The following is a 24,725-nucleotide window of genomic DNA, read 5'->3' on the forward strand; positions in this document are numbered from 1 at the left end:
GTTTTATTTTGACCACTGAAAAAAGGAAGAAACTTTGTATTCGGGTGTATCAACATTTTTTTTTCCAAAATTAGCGGTTCACCACAATTAATGGTGTACCACAATCAAGCATAAGAATGGCCCTAGCGATATAACATATCAAAGTTTCTTCAGTCGCGAGTGTCGAACGGCACTAGATTTTTCCTAAAAAATCAAATGTCCTTCAACTTTCGTGAAAACTTTTAAATCGTGATTATTGTTCGTTTTTTAAAGGAAGTTTGGGTTTAATGGTTTGTCTTCAGTTCAATTCACATTCACTAGGTAATACAGAAGCGGGTTTCAATTTTTTCCCCTACCTGCAAATAAATTTATTGTCCGCATTGTCCGATTGTTTTGAAAATTATCATGCGGTTTAACCAAGCCATGCCAAACGTATTTCGTTTTCATACTTAACCTTGTAAAACCACTAGATACACCATAAAACAGATGATCATGCCAGGTGAGGGGACAGTAACTGCTGCAAAATTGGCGTGATTTTGATTTTTTTAAAGATTTCTCAGTGGAATAAAAAAAGTAACCTCTGGATCAATTTTCTCAATTTGGACATGTTTTATATAAACAAAATGTTAATAATGAAAGATGCTAGAAATTTGGAGGCTGCAGCGTGATAGCCTTTTTCTAAAAAGGAAAGTTTTTTCGTTGATTACCTCAAATTTTGTAATTTTCAATCTAAACAATTTGCCTTCTAATAGAAGAAGTAGCAGAAAAGTTGGAAAAGAAATGAAAAAGTGCGTTTTCGAAATTTTTGTCCGTTTGCTTCTGTAGAATTTTTGTGTTCGGAGCATTCTGGGTTGCATGCAAACCAATGCCTTCTTTTTTTTTATTTCGTAAAAAAGACTTGACGATCATGCGTTAAATTAACTTTGGCGTCAACGTGGATTGAGTAACCCGCCACACGAACACTTGGAGTGAACCCGAGTTGGCATGATTCTACGCGTGAACCAATCTGATTGTTTTTATGATTCACAAGGATGTCTAAATTGAGGAAGGAATAATTTAACGGTGTGTGTTCCGTGTAAAGTTAAATTTTAGCTAGTGGTGTTATTTTGACCACTGAAAAAAGGAAGAAACTTTGTATTCGGGTGTATCAACATTTTTTTTTCCAAAATTAGCGGTTCACCACAATTAATGGTGTACCACAATCAAGCATAAGAATGGCCCTAGCGATATAACATATCAAAGTTTCTTCAGTCGCGAGTGTCGAACGGCATTAGATTTTTTCCTAAAAAATCAAATGTCCTTCAACTTTCGTGAAAACTTTAAAATCGTGATTATTGTTCGTTTTTTAAAGGAAGTTTGGGTTTAATGGTTTGTCTTCAGTTCAATTCACATTCACTAGGTAATACAGAAGCGGGTTTCAATTTTTTCCCCTACCTGCAAATAAATTTATTGTCCGCATTGTCCGATTGTTTTGAAAATTTTCATGCGGACTAACCAAGCCATGCCAAACATATTTCGTTTTCATACTTAACCTTGTAAGACCACTATATACACCATAAAACCGATGATCATGCGAGGTGGGGGGACAGTAACTGGTGCAAAATTGGCGTGATTTGGATTTAAAATAAGATTTCTCAAGGAATAAAAAAAGTAACATTATGATCAATTTTCTCTCTTTGGACCTGTTTTTATAAAAACAAAATGTTAAAAATGAAAGATGCTAGAATTTGGAGGCTGCAGCGTGATAGCCTTTTTTTTTAAATGAAAGTTTTAGCGATGATTACCTCAAATATTGTAATTTTCAATCTAAACCATTTGCCTTCTAATAGAAGAAGTAGCAGAAAAGTTGGAAAAGAAATGAAAAAGTGCGTTTTTGAACTTTTTGTCCGTTTGCTTCTGGAGAATTTTTGTGTTCGGAGCATTCTGGGTTGCATGCAAAACAATGCCTTCTTTTTTTGTTTCCTAAAAAAGACTTGACGATCATGCGTTAAATTAACTTTGGCGTCAACGTGCATTGAGTAACCCGCCACACGAACACTTGGAGTGAACCCGAGTTGGCATGATTCTACGCGTGAACCAATCTGATTGTTTTTATGATTCACAAGGATGTCTAAATTGAGGAAGGAATAATTTAACGGTGTGTGTTCCGTGTAAAGTTAAATTTTAGCTAGTGGTGTTATTTTGACCACTGAAAAAAGGAAGAAACTTTGTATTCGGGTGTATCAACATTTTTTTTTCCAAAATTAGTGGTTCACCACAATTAATGGTGTACCACAATCAAGCATAAGAATGGACCTAGCGATATAACATATCAAAGTTTCTTCAGTCGTGAGTGTCGAACGGCATTAGATTTTTTCCTAAAAAATCAAATGTCCTTCAACTTTCGTGAAAACTTTAAAATCGTGATTATTGTTCGTTTTTTAAGGAAGTTTGGGTTTAATGGTTTGTCTTCAGTTCAATTCACATTCACTAGGTAATACAGAAGCGGGTTTCAATTCTTTCCCCTACCTGCAAATAAATTTATTGTCCGATTGTTTTGAAAATTATCATGCGGACTAACCAAGCCATGCCAAACATATTTCGTTTTCATACTTAACCTTGTAAGACGACTAGATACACCATAAAACCGATGATCATGCGATGTGAGGGGACAGTAACTGGTGCAAAATTGGCGTGATTTAGATTTTAAATAAGATTTCTCAAGGAATAAAAAAAGAAACCTTATGATCAATTTTCTCTCTTTGGACCTGTTTTTATAAAAACAAAATGTTAAAAATGAAAGATGCTAGAATTTTGGAGGCTGCAGCGTGATAGCCTTTTTTTAAATGAAAGTTTTAGCGATGATTACCCGAAATATTGTAATTTTCAATCTAAACCATTTGCCTTCTAATAGAAGAAGTAGCAGAAAAGTTGGAAAAGAAATGAAAAAGTGCGTTTTCGAACTTTTTGTCCGTTTGCTTCTGTAGAATTTCTGTGTTCGGAGCATTCTGGGTTGCATGCAAAACAATGCCTTCTTTTTTTTGTTTCGTAAAAAAGACTTGACGATCATGCGTTAAATTAACTTTGGCGTCAACGTGCATTGAGTAACCCGCCACACGAACACTTGGAGTGAACCCGAGTTGGCATGATTCTACGCATGAACCAATCTGATTGTTTTTATGATTCACAAGGATGTCTAAATTGAGGAAGGAATAATTTAACGGTGTGTGTTCCGTGTAAAGTTAAATTTTAGCTAGTGGTGTTATTTTGACCACTGAAAAAAGGAAGAAACTTTGTATTCGGGTGTATCAACATTTTTTTCCCCAAAATTAGTGGTTCACCACAATTAATGGTGTACCACAATCAAGCATAACAATGGCCCTAGCGATATAACATATCAAAGTTTCTTAAGTCGCGAGTGTCGAACGGCATTAGATTTTTTCCTAAAAAATCAAATGTCCTTCAACTTTCGTGAAAACTTCAAAATCCTGATTATTGTTCGTTTTTTAAAGGAAGTTTGGGTTTAATGGTTTGTCTTCAGTTCAATTCACATTCACTAGGTAATACAGAAGCGGGTTTCAATTCTTTCCCCTACCTGCAAATAAATTTATTGTCCGCATTGTCCGATTGATTTGAAAATTTTCATGCGGACTAACCAAGCCATGCCAAACATATTTCGTTTTCATACTTAACCTTGTAAGACCACTAGATACACCATAAAACCGATGATCATGCGAGGTGAGGGGACAGTAACTGGTGCAAAATTGGCGTGATTTGGATTTTAAATAAGATTTCTCAAGGAATAAAAAAAGTAACCTTATGATCAATTTTCTCTCTTTGGACCTGTTTTTATAAAAACAAAATGTTAAAAATGAAAGATGCTAGAATTTTGGAGGCTGCAGCGTGATAGCCTTTTTTTTAAATGAAAGCTTTAGCGATGATTACCTCAAATATTGTAATTTTCAATCTAAACCATTTGCCTTCTAATAGAAGAAGTAGCAGAAAAGTTGGAAAAGAAATGAAAAAGTGCGTTTTCGAACTTTTTGTCCGTTTGATTCTGTAGAATTTTTGTGTTCGGACCATTCTGGGTTGCATGCAAAACAATGCCTTCTTTTTTTATTTCGTAAAAAAGACTTGACGATCATGCGTTAAATTAACTTTGGCGTCAACGTGCATTGAGTAACCCGCCACACGAACACTTGGAGTGAACCCGAGTTGGCATGATTCTACGCGTAAACCAATCTGATTGTTTTTATGATTCACAAAGATGTCAAAATTGAGGAAGGAATACTTCAACGGTGTGTGTTCCGTGTAAAGTTAAATTTAGCTAGTGGTGTTATTTTGAACACTGAAAAAAGGAAGAAACTTTGTATTCGGGTGTATCAACATTTTTTCCCCAAAATTAGTGGTTCACCACAATTAATGGCGTACCACAATCAAGCATAAGAATGGCCCTAGCGATATAACATATCGAAGTTTCTTCAGTCGCGAGTGTCGAACGGCACTAGATTTTTCCTAAAAAATCAAATGTCCTTCAACTTTCGTGAAAACTTTTAAATCGTGATTATTGTTCGTTTTTTAAAGGAAGTTTGGGTTTAATGGTTTGTCTTCAGTTCAATTCACATTCATTAGGTAATACAGAAGCGGGTTTCAATTCTTTCCCCTACCTGCAAATAAATTTATTGTCCGCATTGTCCGATTGTTTTGAAAATTATCATTCGGTTTAACCAAGCCATGCCAAACATATTTCGTTTTCATACTTAACCTTGTAAGACCACTAGATACACCATAAAACCGATGATCATGCGAGGTGAGGGGACAGTAACTGGTGCAAAATTGGCGTCATTTGGATTTTAAATAAGATTTCTCAAGGAATAAAAAAAGTAACCTTATGATCAATTTTCTCTCTTTGGACCTGTTTTTATAAAAACAAAAAGTAAAAAATGAAAGATGCTAGAATTTTGGAGGCTGCAGCGTGATAGCCTTTTTTTTAAAATGAAAGTTTTAGCGATGATTACCTCAAATATTGTAATTTTCAGTCTAAACCATTTGCCTTCTAATAGAAGAAGTAGCAGAAAAGTTGGAAAAGAAATGAAAAAGTGCGTTTTCGAACTTTTTGTCCGTTTGCTTCTGTAGAATTTTTGTGGTCGGAGCATTCTGGGTTGTATGCAAAACAGTGCCTTATATTTTATATTTCGTAAAAAAGACTTGACCATCATGCGTAAAGTTAACTTTGGCGCAAACGTGCATTGAGTATCCCGCCACACGAATACTTGGAGTGAACCCGACTTGGCATGATTCTACGCGTAAACCAATCTTATTGTTTTTATAATTCACAAGGATATCAAAATTGAGGAAGGAATACTTCAACGGTACGTGTTCCGTGTAAAGTTAAATTTAAGCTAGTGGTGTTATTTTTACCACTGAAAAAAAAGGAAGAAACTTTGTATTCGGGTGTATCAACATTTTTTCCCCAAAATTAGTGGTTCACCACAACTAATGGTGTACCACAATCAAGCATAAGAATGGCCCTAGCGATATAACATATCAAAGTTTCTTCAGTCGCGAGTCGAACGGCATTAGATTTTTTCCTAAAAAATCAAGTGTCCTTGAACTTTCGTGATTATTGTTCGTTTTTTTTAAAGGAAGTTTGGTTTTAATGGTTTGTCTTCAGTTCAATTCACATTCACTAGGTAAAACAGAAGCGGGTTTCAATTCTTTCCCCCTACCTGCAAATAAGTTTATTGTCCGCATTGTCCGATTGTTTTGAAAATTATAATGCGGACTAACCAAGCCATGCCAAACATATTTCGTGTTCATACTTAACCTTGTAAGACCACAAGATACACCATAAAACCGATGATCATTCGAGGTGAGGGGACAGGAACTGGTGCAAAGTTGGCGTGATTTTGATTTTAAATAAGATTTCTCTAGGATTAAAAAAGAAACCTTATGATCAATTTTCTCTCTTTGGACCTGTTTTATAAAAACAAAATGTTAATAATGAAAGATGCTAGAATTTTGGAGGCTGCATCGTGATAGCTTTTTTTTTTAAAATAAAAGTTTTAGCGATGATTACCTCAAATATTGTTGTATGCAAAACAGTGCCTTATATTTTATATTTCGTAAAAAAGACTTGACCATCATGCGTTAAGTTAACTTTGGCGTCAACGTGCATTGAGTATCCCGCCACACGAATACTTGGAGTGAACCCGAGTTGGCATGATTCTACGCGTAAACCAATCTTATTGGTTTTATAATTCACAAGGATATCAAAATTGAGGAAGGAATACTTCAACGGTGCGTGTTCCGTGTAAAACTGATGATCATTCGAGGTGAGGGGACAGGAACTGGTGCAAAGTTGGCGTGATTTTTGATTTTAAATAAGATTTCTCTAGGAATAAAAAAGAAACCTTATGATCAATTTTCTCTCTTTGGACCTGTTTTATAAAAACAAAATGTTATTAATGAAAGATGCTAGAATTTTGGAGGCTGCAGCGTGATAGATTTTTTTTTAAAAAATGAAAGTTTTAGCGATGATTACCTCAAATATTGTAATTTTCAATCTAAACCATTTGCCTTCTAATAGAAGAAGTAGCAGAAAAGTTGGAAAAGAAATGAAAAAGTGCGTTTTCGAACTTTTTGTCCGTTTGCTTCTGTAAAATTTTTGTGGTCGGAGCATTCTGGGTTGTATGCAAAACAATGCCTTTTATTTTATATTTCGTAAAAAAGACTTGACCATCATGCGTTAAATTAAATTTGGCGTAAACGTGCATTGAGTATCCCGCCAGACGAATACTTGGAGTTGACCCGAGTTGGCATGATTCTACGCGTAAACCAATCTGATTGTTTTTATGATTCACAATGATGTCAAAATTGAGGAAGGAATACTTCAACGGTGCGTGTTCCGTGTAAAGTTAAATTTAAACTAGTGAAGTTATTTTTACCACTGAAAAAAGGAAGAAACTTTGTATTCGGGTGTATCAACATTTTTTCCCCAAAATTAGTGGTTCACCACAATTAATGGCGTACCACAATCAAGCATAAGAATGGCCCTAGCGATATAACATATCAAAGTTTCTTCAGTCGCGAGTCGAATGGCATTAGATTTTTTCCTAAAAAATCAACTGTCCTTCAACTTTCGTGAAAACTTTAAAATCGTGATTATTGTTCGTTTTATAAAGGAAGTTTGGTTTTAATGGTTTGTCTTCAGTTCAATTCACATTCACTAGGTAATACAGAAGCGGTTTTCAATTCATTCCCCCTACCTGCAAATAAGTTTATTGTCGGCATTGTCCGATTGTTTTGAAAATTATCATGCGGACTAACCAAGCCATGTCAAACATATTTCGTTTTCATACTTAACCTTGTTAGACCACTAGATACACCATAAAACAGATGATCATGCGAGGTGAGGGGACAGGAACTGGTGCAAAGTTGGCGTGATTTTGATTTTAAATAAGATTTCTCTAGCAATAAAAAAGAAACCTTATGATCAATTTTCTCTCTTTGGACCTGTTTTATAAAAACAAAATGTTAATAATGAAAGATGCTAGAATTTTGGAGGCTGCAGCGTGATAGCCTTTTTTTAAATAATGAAAGTTTTAGCGATGATTACCTCAAATATTGTAGTTTTCAATCTAAACCATTTGCCTTCTAATAGAAGAAGTAGCAGAAAAGTTGGAAAAGAAATGAAAAAGTGCGTTTTCGAACTTTTTGTCCGTTTGCTTCTGTAAAATTTTTGTGGTCGGAGCATTCTGGGTTGTATGCAAAACAATGCCTTTTATTTTATATTTCGTAAAAAAGACTTGACCATCATGCGTTAAGTTAAATTTGGCGTCAACGTGCATTGAGTATCCCGCCACACGAATACTTGGAGTGGACCCGAGTTGGCATGATTCTACGCGTAAACCAATCTGATTGTTTTTATAATTCACAAGGATGTCTAAATTGAGGAAGGAATACTTTAACCTTGTAAAACCACTAGTTACACCATAAAATCGATGATCATGCGTGGTGAGGGGCAGTAACTGGTAAAAAAAAATGGCGTGATTTGATTTTAATTAAGATTTCTCAGTGGAATAAAAAAGTAACCTTATGATCAGTTTTCTCTCTTTGGACCTGTTTTATCAAAACAAAGTGTTAATAATGAAAGATGCTAGAAATTTGGAGACTGCAGCGTGATAGCCTTTTTGTTTAAATTGACAGTTTTGAAAAAGTTTTCTTTTGGTTTCCTTGTTCATGGCAACTTCTCCAAGAATATATTGGCTATGCTTCCTGTGCCGAGAAAAACCAGTTAAAGAATTTTTTCTTGCTATCTGTTCTGAAGCATTCTATAAGATTGTACATGTAATTCGAGAATATCAGGCTAAACGGTTTGAAATATTTACGCGGTTAGCTGAGACTTAATTAGTTTATAATTTGGCCTCAATGATAGACCGGTTACAGGTTAAAGTTTATAGAAAGAATACTTCAAGTTGTTTTTCTACAAATTGTTTTGATATTTTGAAACTGGGTTCTAAGGTCGTGATTGTGTCCGGACAAGTGTCCTTTTAATTTTTTCTTTTTCATAAAAGTATTTTAAATGTTCTTGGTTACTGTTTCGAGTGCATTTTTGCCATCGCATTGGCGAATGTGAATGGCTAGTTTTGAAGGGAGACGTGTTGAGGTTTTTCAAGTTTTCAATGAAGCTCTGAGAAGTTTTAAGGAAATGGCGATTTGTATATGGGTGCACTGTCGGCACTATAGTTGCTCTGATCATCGAACGAGAGAAGGAACTTAGTATTCGGTGTTTTTTGCCCCGTGTTTTTCTCAAACGATTTTTGCATTTGCAACCAATTTAGAGCGACAGTCCTTCCAACTGATTTAATTTTTCATTCGAGGCTGTTTTTCGTCAATTAGTTTGCTGCGATTCAAAAACTCTCGTGAATGCCTGTATATTTTTACCCAAAATTGTTGGCCATGTAGTTCGCCCTCTAGAAGTATTTGTGCTGCCTCTAGAAGGATTTTCGATAGAACTGTTGTTTTGGGACATTGAGCTGGCGATTGCGGTTTATGAGTAATGCTCTTGTCAAAAATCTGCAAATTGTGGGCAACAGTGCTAGAAATAGTTTCATTGGACTCAGAAAACTTGTAATGAAAATGGTTTGTCAACGCCAATGGGTGCCCTCCACTGGGCTTTGAAATTATATGAATGGCATTCAAAGTTCTTTTTTAAATGGGGTAATCAGGCAGCAAATTGCCTGAATTAATCATTTATGATTAATGATAATGAATGTTTATATGGCACTTCTCGTTGCAGATATTTGTGTTTGTTCTTTGATAGTTTGTGAAATATGAGCCAGAGAAAATCAGTCAAGCGTAAAAGGGAATCAGTGTTGCGGTGCTTGACCAACATCGGCCGGAGCAACCCCGATCATGATTCATCGTTGGAAGGAGCTGACGAAATCCCGTTGTCTAGAAGGGTACGCCTCGAAGCAGCATTAGCTCCATTGAACTATGATACTTGGGGGGAAGCATACAATGGAAATTTTTCTCAAATGAACCGCGAACCTGGGAAATGTAGCAATTTAATAACGACGGAGTGTTGGCCCGATAAAGAGCTTTGGAACGAATCATCTTCATCGGGTAGGGGTACTGCTAATGACTCCAGAAGTCTCGCTCGGAATTGTCAATCATCCACACATGAAAAACAACCAAGCGAATCTAACGTTCCAGTAACGAAGTTGTCGCAGATATTTTGTCCAATTCGAAAAACACAACAAAAACCGCTGGCTAAATCAAAAAGTTCTGATTTCTCATGTCTGACTCTACCAGGAAAGTCTTTGAGTGCTGGTATTTCGCGTGAATTGGTTGAGCCAACGACGTCTAAATTCGATGCTCATCCAGATTTGGTTCCAAACACTCAGAACCTGATAAGCAATGCCCCTCGCAGCAATGATTGCTATCGGAATTCTTTAGTTCCGCTGGCACAATCTTCTCCTCTTGACGATAAACGCCCGAAGTCTGTAGTTCCTGTGGTAAAATCATCTTCTTTTGAAAGTCGGAACAGAATTCTACCTTTGGGTCCAACTGCTGAGCCATCTCACGCCAATGATGCAGGAATGTTGTTGGATAAATTCCCAAAAATGTCTATTCAAGCAAGTTCTGCTGATAACGACGAGTTTCTAGGCTCAAGAACTAAGAAGGTTTCTCAGGGAAAGGAGGTCAGAAAAAGATATAAGAAAACAATTTCAAAACGTGTTAAAGGGATGCGAGATTCAATCACGGCCATGCGGGGTAGCAAATATGGAAGTTCCGATGAAGGCATTGATCTGGATCAGAAAACGCGTCGTCGTCCTCTACGGTCGCATGCCGATTCAGGGTCATCTAATAGCTACAGTGGCGAGAGCAATGAAGCAGCATCCGAATCCGATAGCCTTCGCGCCAATAGTGGCATAAAGTCCAGGAAAACCAAACGGTCATTTTGGTCCCGAGCTTTTTCTAAATCTCCAAAACTAGCTTCTAAAACACCCAGGCAGGTTCCAACAATCGCAGTTTTGCGCGGAAAAAACCAGGATGACCTTATCACGTTTGATAATTTTGATCATGATGGTGCTGCGAGTAACGTACCGCCTGTAAGCGGCTCGGGGTTGATACATAATTGCTCTCCGACTAATCTTGTGCAGCCGAATATTAATCTTACTCCTTTCGTAACGGCGACACAATCATCAAGTCTAGCAGAAGTGCCTTCAGCTGTCGCATTTCTTTCTAGTGCAACAAGCAGGCAAATTGATCCCATTCAAAGTTTAGAATCGGTTACTAACACGAATGAACAGTTCGCACTGAGAGATTTTAACGGCAGTGGAAGCATAGTTCGCGATTTTTATTCGCCGGATTATAGAAACAGAAGAGATAGAAGGCTCGATTTGCGCTGGAGAACTGGTCGAGCATATGGGAATGGTTTCGGAGACTTCGGGTTAAGGAACTTGAATTCCATTTCTGCGTCTTTCACTTCGGATTTGGACCTTTTTACACGTACAGCCACTCCTTGGCCAACTTCAGGAGCTCATAGATCGAGTAATGCAGCTGCCTACAATTTGCCAACTAGTTGCAATGACTCAGACGAGGAACACGGTCAAGATTTTTAGTAGCTGATGTGGATGTATCTTGAAGCGCAAGTTGAACCGTTTTTCTTTTTCATCTTCAGAGGATTCTTGGTCCCCAGTCTGGTGAGAAAAAAGGCTTGTAGTTTATTCGTATTGGTTCTATGTTATTTAGTAACTTTGCTGGCTTGTTGATCTCTTTAGCCGGAACATTTTGTGGGATGATCCCAATGTTATATCCTAATTGGTGCTATTTTAAAGTCTTAATCTGGAATTAGACTTTATGCTAGTTTAGTTTTCATACTAGATTTTAATTCACTTTTTTAAAACTGGCCTTTTCTATACTTTCAATTAGTTCGAAAAAGATAGTAATTTTGCTTTCCGATTTTTAAATAATTTGCCTTTTTATATCTTTGCTGTGTTTCACAATATTTGAATCGATCGGACTTGCCGCTCAGTACAAAAGCGTTCTGCACCAAATCGAATGTTTTTTTTTGGATTATCACGCGATGTCTGGGCATAGGGGTGGATCTAGGTTTTCCGTTTTTCTCGGGGGGGGGGGGGGTGGTTGGTTGGTTGTGATATGTTGTCGATCTTTTTTTAGGTCGACTAATAAAATTTTCTAAGCGTTTTTGAGGTTTTGCCAAAAAATTTTAACAAATAATTTATGTTTTTTTTTCGGCGCGAGCTTTCGTTGAAAATTAGTATATATTGTCTGGGCTGTCTTTTTATTCTGTTAAACAACGAACTAGTTTTTATGGTGGTTTTAATTTCAGTTCTTTTCATGCAGTGGTCTCCTTTTAGAAGGAAGCATGAGTCCTATTGTTAAAACATCAAAAAATAGATTCCTGTGTTACTAAATATGTCCTTGGAATTTAGTTTCGGATGTTCAGTTGTGACTGGGCTGGAAAAAATAACTGTCGAAGAACTGAATCAAAACCTAAATTTGACGTCTCAAATTGATTCGCGTCGTGGAAAAGTATTCTTCAAGCTGTCTTCACTTGCAAATGTTCATGAGCTTACAAAATTAAGAAGCGTAGAACATGTTTTTTCAGTAGTTCACACACGGGAATCTGAAGATGTTTACGAAAATACGGAATTAGCTGAAAAGTTTTTCATGCGACTGCCTGATAGAATAGATTGGACCGAAGGATTGAAATCATGGGGTGCCTACTACGACAAAAGTGGTTTTGATGTCGATAAACTAAAGCAGAAATTTGTACTACCGGATGATTATAAACCACTATTTACAAATGGACGTAAAAGGAAAATAACGGGAGTACCGGCGTTTCGAGTCACCGCGAGTCGTACCGGTGAACGCGAGGGAGCGTCTCCGACTAATGGAGCTCAAGTATCGAATGACGAGTCGAAAAAACATAGTTTTACTTCGGATCAAGTTGCGAAATGGTTTGGCGCTGCAGTCAATAATAAGTTTGGCTGGCAGCCAAACATGAAAAATTTCGACATGGAGATAATCATATACGTGAATGATTCGCGAATACTCGTAGGGTTACTCTTAACTCATGAGGCCTTGCATCGTCGTAACATTTCGGCTTTTGGCCACACAACATTGAATAGTACCATTGCATTCGGATTAGGCAGGATGTGTAATTTAAAAACTGGTGACATTTTGATCGATCCTATGTGTGGCTCCGGGGCTATTCCTATAGAATGTTGTGCATACAGAAAAAGTGATATTTTTGGAATCTCATCCGAAATTTCTCACAATCCCGCTGAGAAAGCCAGGACTAATCTTGAGAAGTATCCAGAGCTGGTCGGGCTGAAAAGAGGACTTTCGATGGATGTGGCTAGATTTGATGCTACTTTTTTGCCTTTGAAAACAGCTTCTGTGGATGTTGTGATTACAGATCTCCCTTTTGGTTTGAGAGTTGGATCGAAGAAGAGTAACGAAGAACTTTACCCGAAAGTGCTTATGGAAGCAGCTCGTATTGTAAAGCCAGCTTCTGGTCGTGGTGCTTTCCTAACTCAGGATAAACGAAATTTTATCAAAGCGATCACTCATTGCAAGGGTTACTGGTACGTTGCAAACAATCCACATATCAACATGGGAGGCATGACTGCCGCAATTTTTGTTCTAACCCGAACTAAAAAACAGTTTTTGCAAAATGATTTTAAAAATCTTGAAGCCGAAGTAAAAGAACACCACGTGGCCAGTAGTGTAGGCAGCAATGGTTACGAAGCCGATATCGCTAGCTCTTGTATCACTGTTGAAAGTTCGAAAGATAACAACTCTCAAAGCGAAGAAGTCAGTTCATCAGCTGGTGCGAGTTTAGTTAGTGGAGAGGATACCGTTTTCACAGCTGTCGACGAGGAGGAGAGGAAGAAACAGAACTTGTCGTTCGTTTTAGACTCAACCTCTCAGGAGTCAGTTGAAAGTTCATATGGCTGAAATTGAAATTGCTGGCATTTTGTTTATTAATTGTTACTGGAGTTAGTTTACTTTAAAAGTTGTTGCGCCCAGATTTGTTTTGATTTGAATTGAGTGGATTGATACAAGCATGGTTCAGCTAAAAAAATGAAAATATTTTGCTAACTCTTGCAATAATTTCCGAAGGCAATTTGATTGCTGCTTCAAGACAATTGTACTAAATTCGTGGAAATATTAGTTTGTTTTAGAAAATATGAACTACGAAGATGAAGCAATCGGATTAGCGTTCCTGTACAATGCCGCTCTTTTGATGTCCGATCAGGCGCCGTTCGTGGCACAAACAGCTTTGCAGAAAATCCATGATAAAAGCTCCAAAGTGATGACCATTTACCTTCTTATTTGACTATTTATCTATATAAATTATTAAGAAGGCGTCAACTTGACTGACATTTTTGAGAAACTTTGATATTAGCGCTTTAAGTACCAATATGATGTTTCTTTTAAACAGTTCGAGTCACAAGTTTAACACGAAAAGTTACCATACTTGTGTCTAACTAGACAACCAGGATAACTACCAGATTAATCTAAGTCGAAAGTGATATCCTCCCACCAATGTTCATGCGAATCAAAATTTTATTGGGTGTTTAATGAGTCTTTCTTCATTCTTCGTGATACACGAATACTCAGGTTTCTACTTGCTTTAAAAAGAAATCTACTTCTTTATAACCCTTGCGATAGAAGCAAGGGTGTTGCAACCGGTGTACTAGACTTTTTCCCCGTAAACATCCCCGTTCACAAATTTGCAGAATTTTCATCTTCCTCAATATTATTTTTAAAATCAATCTACCACGCAGAGAATCTGGCGTAGAGGTCGCACACCTACTCGACGACAACGGCTTGTGGTTCTAATTTGGCCCGGACCTGTTTTTTTTTTAAAACTAGAAAGTTTTTGCCTTGTCGGACTATCGTCCGTCTTTTTGTTTTTTTTTTGTCTTAATTTCAGCAGCAGCGCAGACTATTTTTAAAAGTTCGGCTTTCTTCTAAATTCCTGAATGCCACTTATAAAGCCCCATTGATGGAGACAATTGAGTTAAAAGATCTTTTGCAGAATTTTTTTTTTTTGAAAAACTTGATCAAAATTTTTCCTATAAAATTTTTTAAAAGATTTTTTTGTTCTTTTTTGCTTCGTTCATAAATGTGCAGTAAGTTATCATGTGTCCGATTATTGCGATACAGCATACATGATAGATGAATAAGTTAACATCTGATTATGCGATTAGCAAGCGTTATCAATTCGGAGACTTATTTTTGTAAACAACTTGTCCAATAAAGCAATATATCAAACCTGCCCTTTTGTCAGTCAACAGACAGATATCGAGCATGTTTGCATTTTAAAAACACGCTCTACTCAATATTTTAGTTTAATGTTGGTTGTAAATTTACCATTTCGGATTTGGTATAATTCCTTGGTTTTATGGTTTTTCTTGTTTTATGTTTTCTTGGCTTATAAGTGTTTTCGGTATGTATTTATCGGCTTTGTGGCATCATATAGCATCTTTGGATGAGTTAAACAGTTCTCCTATGCGTGTGAGTTTTTGCCGGATTAATTAAAATTTCTTAGGGAAACATTTTTTTTGGCTTTACGGGTGTCTGCTCAACAATTTTCTGCTTTAATACCGCTATGTTTCAATGCAAATGCGTATTTAACCTTCTTATTAGTCGTTTTTTTAAAGGAAAATTTATTCAAGACAAAGATATGAAATTTTTGGTAGATCTAGCATCTAGCTTTTCCCGACATTTTCATTTTTTTTTCGACAGCGGCTTTCAAGTCAATTTCTATCTGCTAGTTTGTCTATTCTATGTTTGTGTTGTATCGCAAGTACGAAGCACCAGCATCACTGAAGGGAAAGCTAAATTTTTCCATGACATAAGTTTCTGCTGTAAATTTGATTAATTGATGTAAAAACTGAATAAAAAAGTAAATCAAAAAGTTCTTCCGCATTTTCAATGGTCGGAACAATTAGTAGATGAAGAACAGAGGAACAACAAAAATAGAAAAGTTATGTAATAATTGAAATGAATTTTATCAGCAGATGTCGAATTGACAAAGGTGACAATTTATTAAATGAGCGCTGTGTCAATTTAAATGTACGAATGCAATTGAAATTATTGGTGGTAGACACTCGAACGTTGTAAAATCACTTTTTTTTTGAATTTTTGTTCAAGGGGTTTCTGTTAAAGTATTTGACGCAGTGTGAAGATCTCTTTTTATTACATTTCGAATTATGTGGCGAGGTATTTCAGAGTTGTTTTTTGACGCAATGACAGGTACAAGAAATAAACGCTTGATTTCCTTTAGTTGAATTTACTGAATGTTGTACAGAAGAAATGATTTGAAGGATTTGGTTTTAGATCATTTAATATAGCGTGTGCCAGTCTTTTAATTTTTTTTCGTCTTTCAAAAAACTGCTAGAAACGCTTAAGCTCAATTTAAGCAGATGATTAGAAATGTTTAATTTCCCAGTTTGATACATTTCTCGCTCCCGCCGATGTTTTTTGGTCAATTGTGTGACTGCTTAGTTATTGCTTCAGCTCAGAATTTCTAACTCATTATATCAATCTTTTGAAATGCATATTTTATACATAATGTGCCTTTATGCTTTGCGATTTGTTGCATGCAAAGTTAGTGTGGATGCCTTCAGTTTGTTATATTCAAAGTTAATACTAAATAATTTTAAACTGCAAAATTGTGTCTGTTTGTATTTGGTGCCAATTTTGCTGAATCGTTTTGGCAATTTATTGGCATGTTTAGCTGCTTTATTCGTGACTTTTGCTTGTCGGTGGTTGCGCGTGAGTAGTGAGTTATTAGTGCGTGAGACTCAAAATATCTTCATTGCAGTAGGTCGCAGATCAAATCCTAGACTTAGTCGAATGTTTGCTAATTCGAGGCTTATTTTTTATTGCACTTTTTGTTGTGTTTTTGCTAGTGTTTGCGTTTGGGTTTATATCGGCTCAGTCGCCTAGTATTGCATCATTTGAAGGGCGTCAATGAAATTTTATGCTGCGGGCGTTTTGAAGATTTATTGCTGATTTTTCGTGGCATAACGGCTCAATGGGCGTGAACCTAAGTGTTGTCGGCTTCAGGGTCAGCAAATAGTTGGTAATTACCGACCAGTTGGTATTTTTTCAAATATCGGTAATTTGTGTTGATCAGCTATGTTACTCGATGAAAATCAGGACAAACAAGATCACACACTCTTGCCTTCTCTTGTGATTATGATGCTATTCTGTAGCCATATATAAATATGTGTTTTCTGTGATTAAGTTCAGTTTTTTAGCAGAGATATAGTTTTCGAGCAAATGTCAGAACGGTATTTTTCCGAAAAAAAGTTGTCAGCCTGATCGTCTTAGTTGCTGCTAGATAATTTATGCCTGAATGCTAATTTTTCGCTGGCAATTGTGTTTCGAGACATGTTTTCTTCTATTTGAACTTCATTCGTCCAGGCAAACGTATAAACAGGTTATTGGAGTATACAGCGTTTTTTGTAACATTTTTCAGTAATTTTTTTGGCTGATTGGCTTTCGTCTTGTTTTTTGTCTGCTAGTTTGCCCTGCTTGGGATGTATATCATGTGATGGGAAGCTATGCGTGGTCTCCTTGTTTATAATGGAGCAAATTGGTCACAAATTTTGGGTTGCTGCCAAACTAACCGGTTAATCTTGTTACTTATTGCGATTTCACATCTTAGTTTTTGGTAAGTTTTAGTTCTTTTGCGGCTGGATCCAGCTTTAGCTTGAAAATAAAACGCATTCGAATGGATTATCTTTGTTTTTCAATTATACCCGCATTATTTGAGTAGCTAACTTGAAATAATGCCGGATGACTGAAATTATTACCCGAAAGGCAGTAGGCTTTGGTTATCAATGCCAAAGAAAAGTAATTTTTAATAGTTCTTATGGTCATCACTGATTTCAACAGAGCTACAGCCATCTGTGCAATATCAATGGCAGACCCCAAAGCGCAGGTAGATCGTGTCAGTTCTACAAACACCCTCAGTGCCCAAGCTGTTTATGCTTTATTGTTTTGGGAGAAACGTGCAAAATTACACCATCAGAAAATGATGAGAGTTTCATAGTGAAATGCTTCTTTTGTAAGAAGAAGACAGAAGTCCAAGTGGGAAGTCTGTCTCTGCGGTTTAATGCAGCAAACTACTCGAATGGTCAACAGTCCCTTAAGAGAAGTTTTCAGAACGCGACGCAGCATTCAATTATTAGAAAAAGTGTTGGGACAAAAAAGAAGAAACTGCTTTTGAACAATCTTTTTAGTGGCTAAACTATATATCGTTTTAATAGTTTAATCAAAACTTGTGTAATGATATTCACCGCTATTGGGGCAATAAAATTGCGTATAATTAGTTTTTTAAATTTTATGCGTCATTAAAATTCAATCTCAAAATCAATTTTATTAAGAGTCATTGAACGTAGTTCAGACTCTTATATAGGCGCTGATGATTTTTTTCCGGGAAAAGTCTAACATATTTGTTCAAGCTCAAATTTAATTTTTCGTGGTTTGACTTATGATTTCTGTTTAAGTTCAGTTCATTTCGATTTCTGTTTAAGTTCAGTTCATTTCCATTTTGAAAAGGAAGGCAAATTCCACTATCAAACAGCAAAAGTGCGAAGGTCACGAAAAACTTGATCGACTTCTTGGAATTTAATTTATAGATTTCCCTGCTGATAAAAAATTTACCTATAGATCCAGTTTTTTTTAATTGGGTTGGTTAGATTAATCAAAAAAGCGTCAATCCTAAATTTTTCTAGAAATTCAAAGAGCTTTAAATTCATCTATTTTTTTCTTTAAAATTGTTGGATGCAAGTTGAGATTTTTCGAGAAGTTAGTCATTTTTTTTCTGTTTGCTTGCATTAATTGACTATTTTCCAACTGTATGTTGGCTATATTTTCAATTATGAATTATGTTTTCAGATTAGCTTGAGAAAAGTAGTTTAAAAATGATTCTCTGACGTCAGAAAGATCAGTAATTGTCGAATCTTGAGGAGCTGACAATTTCTCTCAGCATCTTCAAGAGTGCACAATATCACACACTACCCCGAGGAGTAAACACCTTTCTCAGCATCTTGAGGACCTGACAGTAGGGCTATAAAATGGCAGTATGGATTCTGATTGGGGAGATGTTGTTGGTGCTGGCGTTGACCACAGCCTTGCTGCACAAGTACGGAGACTGGAGGAGACAACACCTGGTGGTGTCTGCGGCTACTCTGGTGGCGTGGTACTTCTCGTTCAGTATTGTGGCTATTCTGCCGATTGATGTGGTGCAGGTTGGTGAAGTATTTAAAAAACAATATTCGATGAAATTTAGCCAAAAATGTTTTATCATGAGGAAAATTGTGTTATTTCTAATCTAGCTCGTAACTTCCATGGAGTTAATAGCCTTTTATTTGATAATTTAACAATCTATGAAAGACTTCAATCATAAATATGTCACGGAAATACTTATACTCCTTAAATAGTTCCTCTTCATGGGCATCTGCTTGATAATTTTAAGATGCAGTGATGGGACATTTCAAATAATGTTAACTTTTTTATTCTTGAAATCCGCATCATAATGTATTGATTAATTCATATTTCGGACAGGTTTGCTGACCAAATTGTTTAAATACTTCCCCTAATTGAAGAATCGATACGATATTGCCATTTTAGACCAACTACAAGCAATGTTTGATCAACTACGAGAGCACTTTGAACCAGTCTTTAACGCGTTCAAGACGCAGCGGGTTGCTAGCTGAAAAGGATGCTCTAATTAACCCTCTTTCAACGACACAAATACCCACAACTGCAAGCGCTAACAGTTCAGTGTTGCCAATATCAACTCCTGTACCTCAACCACATTCTCCCTGTGCAGAGCCTTTCACAAACGTGGACGATGACGTCATCAAAGCAATGTGGCTAGTGGTCTACTGGTCCTCATTTTTCCTAACGTGGCTCATTTTGCCATTCATGCAGTCTTACAGTATGGCAGGCGAGTTCACAGTCCTCGGGAAGATGAAGAGATCCCTGATTGAGAATGCAATTTTCTACGGCAGTTATTTGGCGATTGTGCTAGCACTGGCAGTGTATCTGCTAGTGAAAGGAGAGCTGAAATTCGACAAGTACATTCATTTTTGTTTGTTTTATGGGGATTGTCAGCTTAAAGATGGAATGTTTTATCAGGCTTTCATTAATCGGTCGTGCTATGGCACCGATCGGATCTTTTGACATTCGGAATTGGAGTTTTTTCTTATGAGAGCTGATAGGATTGTAGGGGTGTTTCCAAATTAGTTTCCTTCATGTTCTGTTTGATAAAACTGTTATGAAAATGTAATGGATGGGGTTTTCTTGAGACAATTTAGAAATTTTCTTCGCTTTCTGCAAAAAAAACCTTGTCTCTCTTGACCAAGCTCTACTCCCTGCGGCCTTGGGTTCGGCTCCAAGGGAGTTCCTACCCATTTTTTCACTTCGTCCGTTTTTTTTAATGCGACTCTACTTAAACTGAGATTAAGGGTATTTATCTCCCCTGCATAAGAGGTTACTTCCTAATTTCGGCAGGGAAACGCTATGGACTTGAATGTTTTTGTAAGAGGCAGTAACTTTTTCTTCGTGTTTAGAGAGTACCTGAAGACTCTAGTGACGACAGCTAGCAACACGTGGGGTCTGTTTTTCATGGTTCTCCTCATGGGCTATGGGATGGTGGAGGTGCCTAGGTATGTGTGGGATCTCTCCAGGAGGGAACACAGACTGCGGAGGACCTACTTCCAGGTGGCTAAGCTGCATTCGGAGAAGAGTGATGCCACAGAGACACTGGAAGACGTACTGGACGTAAGTGATAACCATTGCCAAGCTGTTTGTATGTAGAAAAAAATTGAAGAAAAACTTTTGTTCGAAGATAAATCTTTGCGGAACCTGGGATAATTCACTTGTAACCGCAAATAGATTCATAAGCTTGAATGTCGCGTCTGTAATACTAGTCGATATCGATGCATTTTGCCGTTTGCGCCAATATATTTTCTCAATAGAAACGTTTGGTTACTTTGTTGAAAATGAAGAAATTGGTCCTGTGTTTCAGAACATCAAAGATGCCCATGCAGAAATCCCTCAATCATCTTTATTCTATCCCAAATTGCAAATCGTCTTATCCAAGGTCAGTTTTTCAATCTTCTCCACTTAAAAAAAGTTTTCGTTGTTTTTTATATATATTAAGTACCAATAATTCAGCTTGATAGTCTGAATTATTGGTACTTGAAAATTGATGGAAGTGTTTTGTTGACTTCTAACTTTTAGAGTCCTTCTAACTTTCAAGACAGACTAAAGTACAGACCGGGTGGAGGCATATCAACTCCTCGAGGGGGTGCAATGGGAGGCAGGAATGAAAATGGGGGTAATGGGGACTACGCGAACGAGAGGAAGTTGGTCGGGCTGCATAAGAAGCTGTTAGTGGCCAGACAGAATCTCTGGCGTCTGGAGGCGAAGTGGGAGGCACTGCTAAAGAAGGCATTCAAGTTGGAAGATATAGTCAAGAGCAAGAGTAGTGGGACCAGGTTTGTGCTACCAAAAGAAATTCAAAGAATGTTTTTAAGTTGTTCTTTGCCTGCCTAGTAATATATTTCGAAAAACAGAAATGTACATTTTCGAAGCCTTTAATTGCTGTCTGGTTTTTTGAATTCTTTCAATTAACTTCTTTAAACTTCGTCAAATATGTTAAAAAGCTAATCAATTGATGCTATGTTTATCGATGATGTGTCATATGTACTGGGAATAGTTTTTGGGGCCTTAGACTAAAGAGTGAGCCAAGGCTATTCGTCTCAAATGGTTACCACCTTTTTACGCTAGCGAGCAGCCAGTGTTTTAGTACGAACCTTCTTTTTTCTAACCTAACTCGCAAATAAAAGTGTTCACTTGTGAGCGTTTTTGCTATAATCACGATATATTGCTTTGGAAATTTCATAGCATCTGTTCTCTGCTTTTTGTGATCGATAAGGCGTCCGTGTCTGAGTGGTTAGTGCGTGAGACTCATAATTTCTAGGTCGCAGTTTACTAGTTCGAGGCTCATTTTTGTTTTTTCTTATCGCAGTTTTTAGAACGCTAGAGCTGCTTTTTGGCGTGTTCTTGCTAGTGTTTGCCAAGCTAAGCTTCGCCTATGTGTTAACCCTAAACAACTAAACACCATAAAATTTCACTCCCTACCTTTTGTTGCCTTAGCAATTTAAAGCCACAACATTGAAAAACTATTTCTAAATTTTCCAAAATGAAAAGAGAACTTACTTCAAAGGGGACTTCGGTAAACATTAAGGAATAAGGCAACAAAGTTTTGGCCATTTAAGGCCAGACATTTTCGCGCTACCTAATTCGCGTAAATTTTGAATAGAAATGACCTTGCCAGTAATTACACCGAAGACTTTAGTCAAGGTGTTATGGTATCGTGTAACGGGGTTTTTTTTTTAATGTTGTCTGTTGTCAAGTGTCGACAAATAACGTCCACAGTTATCAATTATCATGTGGGCTGGACTATATCGCGCTATGTCACGTGATTGCGTATGTTTGTTTCTTTATTTGTTCATCTTTATTTATTTAATTATCTGTTCTTCTATTTATTTAATTATGTTTAGTTTGCTTATATTTATTTATAATTTATGTATGTACATATTTTTTTTTGTTTATTTTTATCACGTGTTTTGTTTATTTATTTAATTATTCTTTCTTTCATTTAGTTTTGCTTTTATTATTTCTGCGTGTGTATTTATTTAATTTATTTATTTTCATTTATTTATATTATGGGTCTGTTTGTTTGGTTATTTGTTCATATATATTTTTTCATGTCTATTTAATTATTTGTACATTTCACTTTTGCTTTTATTTATTTATTTATTTATTTATTTATTTATGTATTTATTTATGTATTTATTTATTTATTTATGTATTGATTTATTTTTTTATTGCTTATTTATTTATCAGGTGTGTTTTGTTTATTTGTTGATATTTATTTCTATATTTATTTAATTATTCTTTCTTTCATTTAGTTTTGCTTTTATTATTTATGTATGTGTAATTATTTCATTTATTTATTTTCATTTATTCAGATTATGGGTCTGTTTGTTTGGTTATTTGTTCATATATATTTTTTCATGTCTATTTAATTATTTGTACATTTCACTTTTGCTTTTATTTATTTATATATTTATTTATTTATGTATTCATTTATGTATTTATTTATTTATTTATGTATTGATTTATTTTTTTATTGCTTATTTATTTATCAGGTGTGTTTTGTTTATTTGTTGATATTTATTTCTATATTTATTTAATTATTCTTTCTTTCATTTAGTTTTGCTTTTATTATTTATGTATGTGTATTTATTTAATTCATTTACTTTCATTTATTTATATTATGGGTCTGTTTGTTTGGTTATTTGTTCATGAGATATATATTTTTTCATGTTAATTTAATTATTTGTACATTTCAGTTTTGCGTTTATTTATTTATTTATTTATTTATTTATGTATGTATTTATTTATTTATGTATTGATTTATTTTTTTATTGTTTATTTATTTATCAGGTGTGTTTTGTTTATTCGTTGATATTTATTGCTATATTTATTTAATTATTTTCTTTCATTTAGTTTTGCTTTTATTTATTATTCATGTATGTATTTATTTATAATGATTTTTAAGTAAGGAGAGAGAATGAAAACCTATCTCTCTTCTAGAAGTGTTATTTTATGATCTTCGTTGATATATCAAAAATTTAACCTATACATGTGTTAGTACGATTTTTAGTTCTAGAACTGTTATTTCAGGCTCTTTCTCGATGTAGCAAAATTTTGGTGTATACATGTATTAGTACGATTTTTTGTTCTAGAACTGTTATTCTTCAATTATTAGTTGTTCAAGTTGTTTGGTTTTTGCTTCAGTTTCTATGCCTTCGGTGTATTGCGCGTAGCGCCTATGTTTCGGATTGTTAGAATGATTCGAACCAAAAACGAGCAATCTGTCGACGAACTTCAAAGGCTCGCAAATAATTACACGAGCTTTGACTAAAAATGGCGTAATTTTCCAGACGTTTTCAGTCGGTACAGCAATTTTTAAAAAAAGTTCGATTAATGCCTAAAAGCTAAAATGTTTTTCAATTTTTGACTCATTCTTGAGCTTGACTTTCTAACACCATCGCTTTGGTCAGCTTTTTTTGAGTTGTTGGCACACAAACGCAAAGCTTAAAGCGTTGCTTGCCCCTAGTCCCAGCCTGGCATCCCGAAAAAGGGAGGTTGTCATAGGGTTGAATTGCTAATGCACGAGTCAAGTTCTTGCGTTTAGTACGTTTCCCGGGAGTCTGCAAGGAAACGTGTCTTCAAAAAAGGTGAACAAAATTTCAGCCGGAGTAAAATCTGAGTTTTATAATACAATTATAACACACCAAAATGAGACAAAACTTACACTGGTTTAACACAAGCTATACAATGCTCTGAAAAAGTACAGATTGGTTGTCTTTGTTAATAATGGACATCTGTTTTGGACTCTTTCATTTAGTTCGCGGTTCTTTTTCTTTGTGAATTAATTGCCACTCGATGCATTAAAAAAGAAGTTCATTTTTTGTCGGAGTATTTTTTTTGCATTCTGCCTACTACTTTCGACATAAAAGGGTGCGCACGCTGAAATATGATTGGACGCCAAAATGCCAACCTTTGACAGCATTATTGTCCTAGCAATCCCACTCACTGGCGCATCTCGATGGTTCCAAAGGGAGGTTGTGAGTAAGACTTCACGGTTTGACACCATACTTTTTATATAAGTAATGCCAAAGTTTAGACATAACTTGGTCAATTTCTTCTTTTTTTCCGGGTTCTACACAGTTTTTGTTGCATACAGGCCGAGTTTCCTGAACGATCATATCATATGACTCGCCGATCTTTTCTTTTTTTCAAATGCGAGGGAATATGGCATTTTTAAAAAACAATGCTTAGTTGTGATTTGTTTTGCAGTTTACTTTGAGACCCAGTTTTTGATTTTTCTCATGAAACTATGCGAGAGATGGAGAAAACAACCTGATAATTGTGGTTCGATAATTTTTTGGACTGACTGATGAGCAGCTTGCTGAAAAACTAACAAAAACATGTTTTCAGACCGGCAGTTTGGTGCTAAATTAATCAAAGCCTGAAAAAATTGTCGTCGTTTTTTTCCGCTTTTGTTATGAATGAAGATGTATATGCCAGCTGGCGCAATACCAGATACTGACACGAATTGAATG

At 35.9% G+C, this 24,725-nt stretch overlaps 2 protein-coding genes across 2 annotated transcripts in view; both read left to right on the top strand.

Moving 5' to 3' along the window:
• The first annotated feature begins 11,796 nt into the window (after nucleotides 1-11,796).
• On the top strand, nucleotides 11,797-13,525 carry LOC134846852 (tRNA (guanine(6)-N2)-methyltransferase THUMP3-like). Its single transcript, XM_063864248.1, has one exon. The coding sequence runs from the start codon at nucleotides 11,905-11,907 to the stop codon at nucleotides 13,450-13,452; it is 1,548 nt and encodes a 515-aa protein (XP_063720318.1). The 5' UTR covers nucleotides 11,797-11,904; the 3' UTR covers nucleotides 13,453-13,525.
• Nucleotides 13,526-18,593: 5,068 nt separating this feature from the next.
• LOC134846631 (G-protein coupled receptor-associated protein LMBRD2B-like) overlaps nucleotides 18,594-24,725 on the top strand; it is a 9,574-nt gene continuing 3,442 nt past the window's right edge. Inside the window, exons 1-5 of the mRNA XM_063864016.1 lie at nucleotides 18,594-18,767; nucleotides 19,150-19,598; nucleotides 20,094-20,304; nucleotides 20,552-20,626; nucleotides 20,767-21,010. Coding sequence (XP_063720086.1) covers nucleotides 18,594-18,767; nucleotides 19,150-19,598; nucleotides 20,094-20,304; nucleotides 20,552-20,626; nucleotides 20,767-21,010 — 1,153 coding nt within the window. The remainder of the gene's footprint in view (nucleotides 18,768-19,149; nucleotides 19,599-20,093; nucleotides 20,305-20,551; nucleotides 20,627-20,766; nucleotides 21,011-24,725) is intronic.

The sequence above is a fragment of the Symsagittifera roscoffensis genome, chromosome 5 (genome assembly GCF_963678635.1).
Source record: "Symsagittifera roscoffensis chromosome 5, txSymRosc1.1, whole genome shotgun sequence".
Classification (NCBI taxonomy): Eukaryota; Metazoa; Xenacoelomorpha; order Acoela; family Convolutidae; genus Symsagittifera; species Symsagittifera roscoffensis.